This window comes from Periplaneta americana, chromosome 3 (assembly GCF_040183065.1).
Source record: "Periplaneta americana isolate PAMFEO1 chromosome 3, P.americana_PAMFEO1_priV1, whole genome shotgun sequence".
Lineage (NCBI taxonomy): Eukaryota > Metazoa > Arthropoda > Insecta > Blattodea > Blattidae > Periplaneta > Periplaneta americana.
The window spans coordinates 120,213,316-120,228,444 of NC_091119.1; the positions used below are offsets into that span (position 1 = coordinate 120,213,316).

The 15,129-nt window shown below is 34.8% G+C and overlaps 1 protein-coding gene across 5 annotated transcripts in view; it reads right to left on the reverse strand.

The window, feature by feature from the left end:
• The window catches only part of IFT46 (intraflagellar transport 46), a 47,083-nt gene that overhangs the window by 24,176 nt on the left and 7,778 nt on the right, over positions 1-15,129 (reverse strand). For all 5 annotated transcript variants that reach the window (XM_069821457.1, XM_069821454.1, XM_069821458.1 and 2 more), the window contains 3 exons: positions 12,581-12,655; positions 12,252-12,480; positions 3,864-3,976 (listed from right to left, as the gene is read on the reverse strand). In XM_069821457.1, the coding sequence (XP_069677558.1) occupies positions 3,864-3,976; positions 12,252-12,480; positions 12,581-12,655 (417 nt within the window). The remainder of the gene's footprint in view (positions 1-3,863; positions 3,977-12,251; positions 12,481-12,580; positions 12,656-15,129) is intronic.

Consider the following 15,129-nt stretch of genomic DNA (forward strand, 5'->3'; position numbering starts at 1 on the left):
TAATGTAACTCCGCCTTCCAGGCGCCCCAACCTCAGAAGTGGGTTACGATTAAGCCACAGCCAGGAGAGAAGACCAGAAATGTCGAAAAGACAACCTGGTGGCATTGGATAAAAAAATAAATTTGAAGGTGATCCTTATATGTACTGCAGACTAGTTCCATGGAATCTAACTTAAGAATGTAGGGAGGATCATTTTTGGAATGATTTCCTGGAATTTGTATGCTATGTTCTGGAATCACCCATTTCCATGGAGGAATTTCGTTCACAACTGGAGTTTTAGCAATGAGTGTGTCTGTGATATAGATTGGTATTTCTTCTTTTTTTATTTTATAGAAATTACACAGGATATCATCTAACAGTTTGAAGAATATCCGAGATCTGGATGAGGCTTGCAATTTTAAATGTATTTTTAGATCCTTTTTTATTAATGTATAGTGTCTGAGTTGTTGAATATTACATTCAATTTCTAGGGCAACAGTTGACCTGGTTTTTGGTACTCCTAGGCATAATCTTAAGGCTGAGTTTTGAAGAACAGAAATTTTTTGTAGATGAGTTGCTGATGCTCCTCCCCATATTTCACATCCATAGGTCAATTTTGATCGTATATAAGCATTATAAAACAGACGCATTGTCGTGATATCCGATCCCCATTTCCTATTAGCTATGATCTTCAAGAGATTTAATCGTGGTAGATACTGCGAAGCAACATTGGTTAAATGTGTTTTCCATAAAAGTTTTTCATCAAAAATTAATCCTAGGATCTTAGGAGTTGGATTGTACTGAATTTCTTGATTATTCAAATAAATGTGAGGTTTATAGTTTTTTAGGCTATATCTTCTTGTGAAGACAGTATATTCAGTTTTTGATTGTGAGATAGATAGATTCCATTTGGATGCCCAATTACTGATATTATTTACAGCTGTTTGTATAATTCTTAATGATTTGTTTGGATCTTTGTTCGTAGCCCATACTGTAACATCATCTGCATAAATACTTATTTTTACCTCAGGTGGAACATCAGGTAAGTCATGTAACATTATATTAAATAAATTTGGGCTTAAAACTGAACCTTGAAGTATACCATCTGTAGTTTTTTTGGATAAAGATAAATGATTATTTACTGAGGTTTGAATTGTTCGTTCATTAAGAAACGAATGTAGAAATCTTAGCATTCTGCTTTTGATACAAAGTTTCATAGATTGTAATAAAATGGATCTGTGTGGAGTATTATCAAAAGCAGCTTCAAAGTCTATCATTACAGCTAATGTGGTCTTTTTTTTCTGTGAAACCTTTATAAATTTCTTGAGCAAAATAGAATAGAGCTTCAGTTGTGCCACATGATGCTCCTCCCCATATTTCACATCCATAGGTCAAACTGATATGGGCTTAAAAGATTGAAAGTTTCAAGTCAGAGCAATATCAGAGCTACACAATTCTACTACAGGAGAGGATGAAATCCATAACAGCATGTTATTAAATTTCTCTAATAAAATTCGGCAAGAAATTCTCCATCTCTTCAAAAATATTTGGAAAACAGGCTTTTATCCTAAAACTTGGAAAAAAAAAAATAATAATAACCAGGAGAAGAACATAGGCTACATTAAAATCGGACAAATTGACGTTAAATTAATTAAAAATATAAAAAATAAAAATAAATACGATCAAACATTCATGTATAATATTAAAATGCAATCTTCTACAGTCAATTGTTCACTATTATTGTCTGTTGTATTCAACATTGACTTTCACAAGGCCGTGGAAGAAAAAGCACGAAAGCATTGTTGATACATCATGAAGGCCGAAATTTAGACAATTCATGCAATAAGTATCTTTCCACAGTCCAAGACCATAGTATGAGTTTCTCGATACAGTTGTAGATAGTGAGCAGGCTGTATTTTATCCAACTAAATCCTTGAATTCTTTGAAACCACATAATTTAATACTTAATTTTGAATTACCAATAGTACCGGAACTATTGCGAAATACTGACACATCAAAATTATGCAATGAAACAAGAATTGGTGTAAGAAAAAAAGATAATGTAAGTGACAATATTAACTGGTAAAACAAAAGGAGAAGATGTTTTATCTTCCATATTCCTATGGTACCTACTAACTTGCCTTTCGATTTTAAGCAACTGCAATTTTATTTCAGTGGGATTAGCATTTGTAATGGCCATATTAAAATAAAGCCTAGGGACAGTCGCTCAAAGTTGCAATATTAACTTAGAAACTCCGTGTTTTTCACATTCCCAACTATGCAATTTGGTCTCGAGTGGACACACCTAAACATATTTTATATACATATATTAATGCAAAGGAGGGGAAAACAAAACATTTTACACATATCAAAAAGCAATTCAATGATAGCCTATTTTTGTTATGGTGCTAATGTTAGTATGTGAATGTACATAAGCCCAGTGAAAATAACATTGTATTAATTCTAAATTATACGTCTCTCAAAATATTGTTGTTCATGTCCGAAAATGTGTTACTACGAGATTCTATCTGTATAATCAGTTAAACTTTGTGGGAAGAACAATGTCTTAATTTCTAAAATATACGTATTCCACAATATTATTATTTGTGTTAAAAAGTGACTTATTGCTAATTTATATATTGTATCTTTATTTTATACACAAAATAAGATATAATATAATTAATATGTTCTTAATTTCTGAGATACAATTTCTCGAGTCGTGTTTAAAAGAAACTGGGTATGATATAAACTGGCATACAGCGGTCAAGGGGTAAAAAATATTCGAATATAAATTAAATTACATGACGTACATATTGATTCTTTGGTATGACCGATACAGAGATACATTTTTGTTGACGATGACATCCCAATGGGTTAAGACTGTTAACAATGGAATTCCCTATTTATTCTCAGCTTTCTCTGAAGTTCAAATGAAAGCACACATAGTCATGAAATTACATGAAATGTGTGTCAGGACAGCTTCACATCATGTACAGATCTTATATCAGTTTATCTCTGCCTCTGTGTAGCGTCACATTTGCGGCGGAGAGGAAGAGAGATGGCAGAAAGGTTGTAATGCTTTTTAATACTCAAACGCTCACGAATAATATAAGACACTTGAAATTTAACAGTCATTGACCACCAGAGATGAAATGTAAGATCTGTAGAACATTGGGTCAACTCTTTGTGGGTGCTTAGGGACCAAGGAGTGTTTTTGTTTTGCTGAACTTCAAGACAATGCTGACTCATTTAAAGTTCGTGTGACTGTAGCCTGTATATATTTTGATTGGTTTTACTTTGTTTATAGTTCGATTTTTCTATTATTTTATTTTATTTCTGGTGATGTAGAAGAGATGGTCTAGTGGCCTTAACTACACCAGATTAAATAAATAAATAAAATTTAAAAAATATATAATTAAATTAAAAAAACAGTTAAATGCAACGCTCATGATGCAATGTTTTCTTCTCGGTGCCTGATCTACAGCTGTTTTAAATTGAGTTAACCCTGGTAGGCATTAATTATTTCATGTAAGTGATGCTATGTAAATATTCATCTTCATGAACGAGGTTGTCTATAGTTCAGTTTCCGAGATTTCCGAAAAGTCTAACAACCAGTTTAATTAAACATAGAAGTAAAAATGAAAACCTGGCCAATGCCAGGTGTTCCCAGCTAGTATTTATATAGTTTCTCATTGTACATGCTCAAATTTTCTTTCTTTTATTCTGAATATAACCTTGCAGTCTCAGGATTTGAACTCATATTGAAGAATCAACTACATGTGCCATGAGTTCGGTCAACCTTCTATCCAGCAATCATGTATTCCTTCCTGCTGTGTGTGGTCTGAAAGTGCTCAAACACCACATAAAGAGTAACTAATACTTACTTAGAATAATGCACTGTTGGTGGTGGTTTACTTCGATGTAGATCACTTATGTCTTTCATCCATCTGTCAATAGCTTTAGTGTTCTTCTCTGCACATTCCACTCTCTTCACAACCTGCAAAAGATATATAGTATTGCAACAACCTTCATATAAATATACAGAATGTAATAAATAGAGCCTGGATGTTTAAGCATTTATTTTCGTTAAAATAGGCAGGCATACAGGCACTAAAAATAGTAAAAATAGGCAGTGAAATAGGCATTTATTATTCGTGGAAACACACATAAAATAGACAAACACTTAATAAATTATCCCATACGGTACTCACTTTTCTTGGTTACATGTCACAACAAGATGCTTTCTTAAGTTGTCAACTGTCATAGTGAGCCACCTGTCAGAGAGAACGTTTTTCATGGTGGAAAAAGATCTTTCTACTTCTACTGAAGTGATTGGAGCAAACTTAAAACAACTTATTTCAGAAAGACTGTCTCTACTTTCTTTCAGAGATTGGGAAAAACCGACTGTGTATTGTCTCAAAAAGAGGGGTGTGAGAAGGGATTAGAGACTTCAAAGTGCGCGTGACTTGTGTGTGCAAGCGATAACAGTAACGGAACCTGGAGACTTGCTTTTAATACTTCCCTCAAACCCTTTCTTTCGCTGGTAAACCCTGAAGTGACCTGAACACTGAGGGTTATATTGTTCAAACATCTTTGTTAAGTGACATAAAAGATGAAATCAATAGGGGAGGAAAGTTTACGACTTCTTGGAAACTTGTACGTATAAGATTCTCAGCAAATATTTGTGAGGTGAATATATATTTTTAATTTGTACAACTGTTCTTTTTTGTTTTTTAATGTAATTTATGTGCGATTTATTTTAAATGCATTAAAAATATGGAAAATGTACAATAACGACGTAGAAAAGGCATTTAACCTTAAAATAGGCAAAATAAAAATTGGGCCTATCGTCCCCAAATCTGTGGAAACGTGTTTATCTCTAATAGGCATTTCATACATACATTCAGATTGAAAAAGGCATTTTGCCTAACATCCGGGCTCTGGTAATAAAGTATTTATACTACATTGCAAATGCTGTAGTAAGGTATCAGTCTTTTTACCATGATTATGAATTACATGTATTCACTGGAAATATGTAACATAACTTGTAATTTTCAAATAATGAGGATGAGAAACTGGTTATCTCATATAGTTTCTGTTAAAAAGAAAAAACTGCCCATCAACCTGATTTGTATATCAAGCAGTAGCTGAAAGCACATTTTCAATATTTAGGAAACATATAGGGTTATCAAATAGTTAAGACACTTTCTAAATCACTAAATCAGTGCTTAAAAATAAAGTATACATAAAAAAATATATAATTTCGTTAATAAAAAATGGGATTAGTATAAAAGGCTTTCATTTCAAAACTAGCCAGTCCCAACAATTATCTATTTAAAGTAAACTTTATTTAAAAAAAAAAAAAAAAGTAGATTTAGATATGAGGAGGGAAACCATTATAGGACTTGAGACTTTCTCGGGGTCAGATATGGAATAATTCTTCTCTGGTTCTCAGCCGGATGAGTTGGGTTGTGGAATCCAGGCTTTCGATGTCTAGCTCCACCATCTTCAATCCAGGTGAACTGAATTGATTCCAAGCTTTCGAGGACTAGCTCCGTCATCTTCAATTCCTGAAGAAGATGGCGGAGCTTGTCATCAAAAGCTTGGAATCAACAATCCAACTCACCTGTTGAGAACCCGAAAAGAATCATTCCAGGGAAACCATTATTTTTATTACATATTCATATTAGGTTTCATCCCCATATCCCCAGCCACTCCTACTTTGAAATTTCAAATGGCACTGCCTACCTTGTTATATTTCACTTTAAAGTTGCAATGAGTACTCATTTATCCAAGCTAGAAGAATTGATTCTGCCAACCAGTTTCCGAGTCTCTAGAAATACAGTGCTGTTACTTTTCATTTGTATCCCTTGCATGGATGGCCTGAACTTGGTACAAGGGTTATTGCTAAGATCTAATATGCTTTCATATGAGTCAGCTAATCAGTGACGTGCTCCTTCATGTAACATATACTGGGGTGTTGTTTATAATAATAATAATAATAATAATAATAATAATAATAATAATAATAAAAAGAATGATCATAACTTCTGAATTCGCAAGAATTTATAAGTGACACACACATTTTTCCAAGTAGAAGAAATTGGGATTTTTTTTCCCGTTTCTAATAAACTTCAACATGGCTTCCAATGGTAGCACTACAAATGTCAAACCAGTGTTCTACCTCTCACCATTTGTTGAGAAGCATTTCTAGTGTCACACTGTTGATTGCAGCAAAAATTCTGTTGCATAATTTTACCAGATCACGAACCAGTATTCGATTAAATGGAACTCATCTCAAAGAATCTATAAGCACAAAGTTTCTTGGTTTAGAATTGGATAATCACTTGAACTGGAAAACGCATAGAATGTATTACTCGTAAATTGAGCTCTGCCTGTTATGCATTAAGATCCTTATCTACTATTGGTGATATAAACTTACTTAAAAATGTCATACTTTGCATATTTTCACTCTGTAATGAAATATGGATTAATATTCTGGGGTAACTCGTCTGAAGCTAAACACGTTTTTGTTTTACAAAAGAAAGCTATAAGAATAATGGCCGGTGTGCATAAAAGGACCTCATGTAAAAATATTTTCCGAAACTTAGAAATCTTGACTTTACCTTGTGAATACATTCTTTCCCTAATGATGCTGTATATTAAGAACCAAGATAAATTCAGTACTAATCAAGACATTCATCATTTTAATACAAGACATAAATCAGATCTTCATCTACCCTCTGTTAGTCTAAGCTGTTTTAAAAAAGGAGTTCGCTATTCATGTATAACAGTCTTCAATGCACTGCCTAATTATCTTAAAGATTTGAAGAACAACGAGAAAAGGTTCAGAAAAGAATTAACCAAATTTCTACATACTCATACCTTCTACACAATTGATGAATTGTTTATGCTTGTGAATTGAATTATTCTACTTAAATGACATGTACAATTTTATATAGCTCAACTAAAATATGTTTTTATATTGACTTAATCTGTTTACTATGTATTGTATTTTTTGTTGAGCATAACTGATGAATTGTATGTACTGTAAATTGAATAGTATACTGTATAGGTCAACTGATGAATTGTTTAAGCTTATAAATTGAATTAATCTACTTCATATGAATTGTATAGCTTAACGAAAATAAGTTTGTAAATTGAACTAATTTGATTGTATATGTTTGTATAGTTTGGCTGATGATTTGTATATGTTCTTAAAATGATTACTAGTCTGTGTAGCTCTACTGATGAATTGTATATAGACCTACTGTAAATTGAATGGTAATATGTATAGCTCAACTGATGAATTGTTTATGATTATAAATTGAATTAATCTACTTGATATTAATTGCACAAATTTGTATAGTTTTGGCCGATGAATTGTATATGCTTTAAATTGAATAGTAATCTATATAGCTCTACTGATAAATTGTTTGTGTTTGTAATTTGAAGTAGTTTGCATGATATGTATTATCAATTTCTGTATATCACAACTGGTTGAATTGTTTATGCCTTAAATTTAATTAAATTGTTTTGTATTATAATATAGCTCAACTTATGAATGATCGTTTGCGTTTGTAAATTTAATAATCTGATTGGCTATGTATTGTATACTTTTAGTAGAGCCATCGATGTAGCTCAGTCGGCAGACTCGCTGGGCTGCTGATCCAGAGCTGCGTTCGGGCTTGGGTTGGATCCCCCTTTGGACTTTGGTTTCTTCGGAGGTTTTCCCCAGCCGTGGGACTGAAGCGGATGGTCTATGGCGAGTCCTTGGCATCAACCCCTTTGATTTGATTACCTGGTTGGGTTTTTCCGAGGTTTCCCCCACCGAAAAGGCAAATGCCGGGTAATATTTTTGGCGAATCCTCGGACCTCATCTCACTACATCTCGCCAAAATGTAAAAAAAATTGTACAAAATTGTAAAAATTGTAGAAAATTACTAAATTGTAAAACTATAAAAATTGTAATTGTAATAAGTTATTGTAAAATGTTGACATGTTCCACATCTTAAAGCTTCATTGCTCATGTAAGATCTATGGAATAAAATAAATGAATGAATGAATGAATGAATGAAGTGCACACCTGATTCTTAACAAATTCTCACAGGAAAAAAATCAGGAGTTGAGTTTGGTGATCTGGGAGGTCATGCAATAAAAGTTGATCCTCCTCTGATCCATGCTGCAGCGAAATGATCTTCCAAGAATATGCGAACAGTGTTGGAAATGTGAGCAAGAGTCCCATCCTGCTGGAAAATTGTTTCATTAGAAAGCTGAAGTACAGCATATTGCTGCAACATATCAAAGTACGAGGGGGATCCAGGAAATAACGACTGTTTTGTTGTAATAATTAAAAAAAAAATATTTATTTGAAAAAACAAAGTCTGTTACATAACTGAAGCTTCCTTTACTTCTCTACATAATCACCACCTACATTTAAACATTTGTCGTATCTGTTCACTAGCTTTAGAATTCCCGTGTTATACTCCTCTGCTGCCAGTTCATTAAGCCGGATATTCATTGTCTTCTTCAACTCTTCATCACTTCCAAAACACGTACCACCCAGAAAGTCTTTCAGCTTAGTGAAAAGGTGAAAATCGCTAGGAGCAAGGTCTGGACTATAGGGCGGATGATCAAAGATTTCCCAACCGAATTGATCCAGCAATTCTCGAGTTGAAGCAGCAGTGTGCGGGCGGGCGTTGTCGTGAAGAAGCACAACTCCTCTCAAAAGCATTCCTCGCCTCTTGTTTTGGATGACTCGCCGTAGTTTTCATAAAGTCTCACAATAACGATTTGCATTGATCGTAGTGCCTTTTGGCATGAAATCCAGCAAAAGAACACCTTTGCGATCCCAAAAGACAGTAGCCATGACTTTTTGTGTTGAGAGAGTCTGTTTGAATTTTCTCGGTTTCTTGGGTGATGAGGGATGATGCCACTGACGTGATTGGTGCTTGGTCTCTGGGATGTTGTGAGACACCCAGGTCTCATCACCAGTCACAATTTGATCAAGAAAGGCGTCTCCATCTGTGTGATATCGCATCAAGAATGTCAATGCTGAGGCCATTCTCTGAGTTTTGTGTTGGTCACTCAGTTGCCATGGAACCTATCGTGCACAGATTTTGTGGTAGCCAAGATGTTGCGACACAATTTCACCAAGCAAAGAACGAGAAATGTCAGGAAAGGCAATATGCAATTCGTCGAGTGATGTGCGCCTGTCTTGCAAGATTCTGTCGTTCACTTTAATCTTCAGGTCTTCTGTGGTGAGTGATGGGCGTCCGGGTCGAGTTTCATCGTGGACATTTGTTCGCCTATTGTTGAACATTTCGCACCATTTTCTCACATTTCTTTCATTCATTACAGTATCACCATACACTTCTTTCAATTGCCGGTAAATTTCTGCAGGTTTCAAATGTCGGGCATTCAAAAATCGAATCACACTCCTCACCTCACAGTCGGCGGGATTATCAATCACATCGTTCATTTTGAAGTAACACAAAATGCACAATGGCGACTTGTTGCAACCAGTACTCACAACATTATGAGAACACATGTTAAGGAAGCCAGTTGACCTTCAAACAAGGAAGGGGAGTCAGCTGCGCGGCGGGTATGCGCGAACAGTCGTTATTTCCTGGATCCCCCTCGTATGTGTCCGCACAGTGTTCTCCTTGATAAAAAAGGAATTGATGTTGTTCTTCATTATCTTATATCAAATATTCCATTTAGGAAAATCCTATTCATATTAAATCACAACACGTGGATTTTTAGACTCCTAGCAGCAGTAGTTATGTCTGTTTATTTTTCCAGACTCGTAAAAGGTTGCCTCATCTGAAAAACATACTTGGTCCAGGAATGTATCATCATCATCATCAATTCTATCAATTCTTGCCAAAATTATTTCTACAAAGATTTTCTGTACCCGTCATTCAGTGTAACAGTTTGATAAAGGTGCACCTTATATGCACATAAACGCATTCTTTTGTGGAGTATGGTATGCAGTGTTGTTGGTGGGATGTTTGGCTACTAGCCTGTCTGATGGATTTCTGCAGACTCCCCTGAAATGTCTCTAGAATATGTTCAATATCTTCCTTAGACACTTTACACTATGCATGTTTACAGATATTGGTAACAAACTTCCCATTTCTCTGAGTTGCTCATCCTATTTCGTAATGAACATGTAAGTTGGAACACCTGCCCTTGCTCTGAGGTTGTAGTGATGTCGAAAGCAGTGCTGTACACTTGTCACAGATTTCAATTCTGCAAGCAGTGGCACACAGAACACTTTATTCTGTGACATCCAAATGGTAACTGATGCTTCTCTACCAATGCAGGATAGTTAGATATCTGCTGTGCATGCGCCTCACGACACATCAGATATTTGATGGATGGATTAAAAAATTTCAGAGCTATCTTCACAATGGCGTCAGGCTTTTCTCAATGGAACTAGTGATTTTGAAGAGATCATTTTTTTAAGATGGGTAAAAGTAATGTGAAAATTTGTTGTTTCTGTGATTGTGTCAATGAAACAGCGATGCACATATTTTGCAATAGGGATATCCTGAACTACCACCTACAGATAGCGCACGTGTACTTTGAGGGATGCGCTTTGCGTGTGCATTTGTTTTTCGGTATATAAACATTGAGGATATACGTAGTGTATTAGTATATTAAATACTCTTAAAAACAACTAAAAATGGCAAATTTTTGTTATGTTCCTATATGTAAACACTGGAGAAAGCTTTTTGTCTTCAATCAGATCCCGAAATATTCTGAATATATGCTTTAAACCTTAAAAAATACAAGTAATTAAATTGCGCCTCGAAAGTGCTAGCTATTAAATAAAAGTAACTACTTCAATTAAGGAATTGTTGACTATAGTTTCATTTTGGAAGAGGAAAAAGAAAAATTAATAAAAACATAAGCAACCTCGACAGCGAGCTATGTTAGCTTCGATTATATTCAGTAGTTGTATGAGTCTTCGAAGTTTACGCCTGCAGTAAACTCTCATTAACCTGGGATGTTTATTATCCAGGACGATCCATAGTGAAACCCATTTTGTGAATAATGTTTTTAATGAACTGTACCCTAATTATTAAAACAATTTTTTAACTTCAAATTTTCAGAATCATTGTACATAGTATTCAAAACTGCATGTCCTTAACCTACAAAACGCACAACTAATCGTGATACTACTGCGATCATATCGTCGCCTGAATGCAACAACTAGGTAACTCGAAATTTGCGTTTTTTAGTTACCTCTTTTATCATAGCAAAAATCGCACAAAATGTAATCCAGGATCTAGGTAACTGATCGAACGATACCAGCAACATCTATTTTCCAATACTGTCTAACAAATAGGTAAAAGAAAACGAGACATATTCCTTAGTGCAATAAATAAGTAAATAGGCAATGTCAGAAAATATGAAAAATCAAGTTACCTAGTTCTTGCATTCAGGTGACGATATTATATCATCCTATTAAAAATTGCATTTGATCTTTCTGCAACTACAGAAAAAAATACAAGGATTTCAATCTCGATAGTCCCTTCCCTATAAAAAAAACACATTGGTGGCTGCATATCCTGTTTTTAGTGTACGGTTCTTAAATACTAATGATTAAAGAGGGCAATATTCACCTTCTACATCCCGGTAGTTCCTATTTTTTATTCGTGCACCTCGTTCTCAGAGTTCTCATAAACATTCAATTTACTCGTATCTATATTCTGCATACTGCAGATTTCCCCACCCATCTCGGGGAATCGCTCAATATTATACAGGTTTACGTTATTATTTATTGTAAATTAATTTAAATTATGAGGTAAGAAAATATTGAATTATATTAAATTATACTAGGTTATACAAAATAATTGTAAATATAATTTTAACACGCACAGAAAACCAACAAGCGAGAAAACGTAATCAACTGTAGCATATGACATAACATAGTCCTACAACATGTTGCGCCGCATGGAATGCTCCTGCCATCTAGCGGTAAAACTTCGCATAAGATATCTCTATTGTGAAGCTATTACTTGGCAAAGGCATGGCATTTAGATTACTCCTTTCCCTAGCCGGATGAGGTTATTGACATTGCCCCCAGAAAACTGCTTTGTTTCATTAGGAGTATTAAGTTAGACTGGGACCCCCCCCCAAACAAAAGAGAGAGAGTTATGCACAATAGATCTTTAAAGTCTCAGTGCAGAGAAGCTGTGCCGGTTTTTACGACTCTAATCTAAGATGGCATTCAAATCCTTAGCTACCCAATAAAATCTTACCACAGCTTTTGCTGAACTCTGTTTGGCAACAGCACGAAGCTGGAGGTGGAGGACTGCTGGTTCACTCTGCTTAGCACATGGTTCATCTAGCACTTTCAGACCAATGCTATCACTCTTCCCATCTGGGCGAGGAATCTTTAGGAATGCATCAATGTCCCCTACAGCTGGAATGAAGTCTGGGATGAATGGTCGCAGCTTGTAATCCAGTTCTATGTTCTGTGGTGTATACCTGGAACACATTTAAAATACCTTAATATCACTAGTAGTAATAATAATAATAATGTGTAATAGAATATTAAAATAAACTGTGTATTTCAAGTCATACCTACCGTGTGATGTTCTGGAAAAGATCTTTTACTTCTGGAGATACTGGCAGATGACTGAATTCATTTGGATCATAAGTCCTGCAATGAGAATGAGATGCTCAAATTAGCTACATACGTTCTGAAAAGTTTGTGCTCTTACTACAAAAGTAAGACAGAGGTGTCCTATGCATCAAGATATCTATAGTTGGTGACTGGTAAATCCGGCCCTAGAACTTGGAGAAATTAGGGGTGGAAATTGCTCCCCACCACCACACGCTTCAGTAGCAAGAGTTTGTCAGTCAGTTTATGGTTGTCAGGTGGTCAGGTCCTCAGTCTTGCCTGCCTGCCTGTTTGTTGTAAATATTGAAAACATTTGGTCTGTTGACCTTTCACTTTCGCGTTCTGTAATATATTATTAGCTCTTTAGTTTAGTTTTTGTTATAACAATTTAGTTCAGTTAGTGTGTTCCTCTTTATAATTGTTTCAAGTTTTTAGTAATAATAAATGTCGCCTTGGAGTTCCTCATTCGGTATTAACATCCGACTCCCTCTGCCTAGTTTAAAAGCAGGAATCTGATTCTAATGCCAAGCCTGATTTGATAATTACTGATGATGACGCATAATGAACTTTTTCGTTACTTTAGGCCTTTGTCCATTTCTTAACGATTCGAGGGATTCTCACTATCATTTGGCAGGTCTTCGTACACAACTTCTTTCTTTGTCTTATTTTATCTTTGCCTTAACCGACTCAACAAGCCAACAAGATGTAGAGGACCAACAGTAGTATCTCTCACAATACAGAATCATTGTGGAGATGTTACAGGACGAGTGCAAGACATACTGAGTCCTGTGGCATAGAGATAAATTTCACCCCACGACAGGAATGGAACCGTGGACTGCCTAATTGGGAAGCACATGTTCTTGTAACTGCGGACCCTACACTTCTTTCTTGTGAAAATTTATTGCTGGCTACTTTCACAACGCATCTTCTTAAAAGTATTATTTTATTCTATTTTTACAGAAAAGTACTGGTTGTCACTTTTTCTTAATTTGCAGTTAGCTTATCGAAACAATTTTGAAATTACTGAAGAGCATGATTAACTCGCAATTTATTATAAGAGTATGTTAATTCATTTACAGTTGTTGAAAGGATTGCAACTGGATTGGCATAACATTTTCCCGTTACTAATTAAACTACATAATAGGGAACTAGTATTTACTATTTAGATGTAGTTATAGTCGTTTTCAGAATACCTTCAGATCGCATTAATGTGTATTTGCTATTTGATATATTACATTTAGGACACTGCAGTCCAAGTTTCCAATAGTGTTTTAATTACCATCAGTCACAAATGCTTGATGAAATAGTTAATTTCGGCGAACTAATGTACGTAGTAATTTACCAAGGGTCTTAGAAATCTTTTCAATCTTATTTCCCTTCTGATTTTGTTGTCAGAAATATGCAATGTGAATTCGTCCCTTTCTTGCAATATGTCATTTTAGTTAATGTTTGAATTTCGGCATTTCTCATGTGATTTATCTAAGTGTATTCAACCGTTCGTATAGGGCTGTTTTTTTAAACAGCGCCCTTTTTTTGTAACAGAAAATAAGCAAGTAATATGTAATAGTAAATAAAATATTTGAACAGGTTAATGTGTTCAGTTAATGGATTGCTGTTATCAAATACAGCTAAAACGGTTTCTGAGGCTAACAGCTATAATTATTGAGGCAACACCATTATGATTTACCGATGAGTAAAATGTTTTCTTTATCAATAGTAGCAGTAGCAGGGCAGTCTCTTTCTCTACCCTCTAGCTCTATTTGTCACTTATTTGTTGACAGTGTGTGGACTGTTAGAAGTGGAGTGGGTGAAATTCGTTACAGGGCCGGATTTACCAGTCACTAACAATACATGCCATGACAGCATAGTGGAGATCGGAAGTAGAGCTGCTGCGCTTTCACGACTTTTGTCACTAAGATACCACTTATGTCAAAGAGAGAGTCTCTAATATTTTTAATGGGACACTTAGAAGACCAGACTACTTACCCCTGTATTGTGGACATTGGTCCCATATTCTGTGTGTAGCTAATAAATCTACTAATTGAACAATCCTTGTTATTTTTTAAAGTGCCAAGTATCAAGAAATGGTTGCTGATTAAAAAAAAAATCATATTTCTGGAAGTTCGAAATTGTGTGGTTCGATGAGAGACTGAGACAGACAGCTAGTTGAGACACAAAATGGTAAATTTTGACTTTTGCAGGAATGTTGATAATGCATATTTACTAAAAATAAATTTTAATGCTATTTATTATATAGCAAGAAATGTTTTTATATTGTCATTGTCACGAAACAAATAAAAATAACAAATAAGAAAAATCTAGAAACCACTAACCTGTCGAAACTTAATTACCATACTCTTGAAAGTCTGATTTGGTTTTATCATTTTCATACGTCCTATTTTCACTGTAATAATTAAAAATTAGTTTAGCAAATTAGATTAAACTATCTTAAAATTTCAGTAATTTAAAAGGATACAACCTTTTGCCAGTTGTTCATTACATGGAAAAGTGAG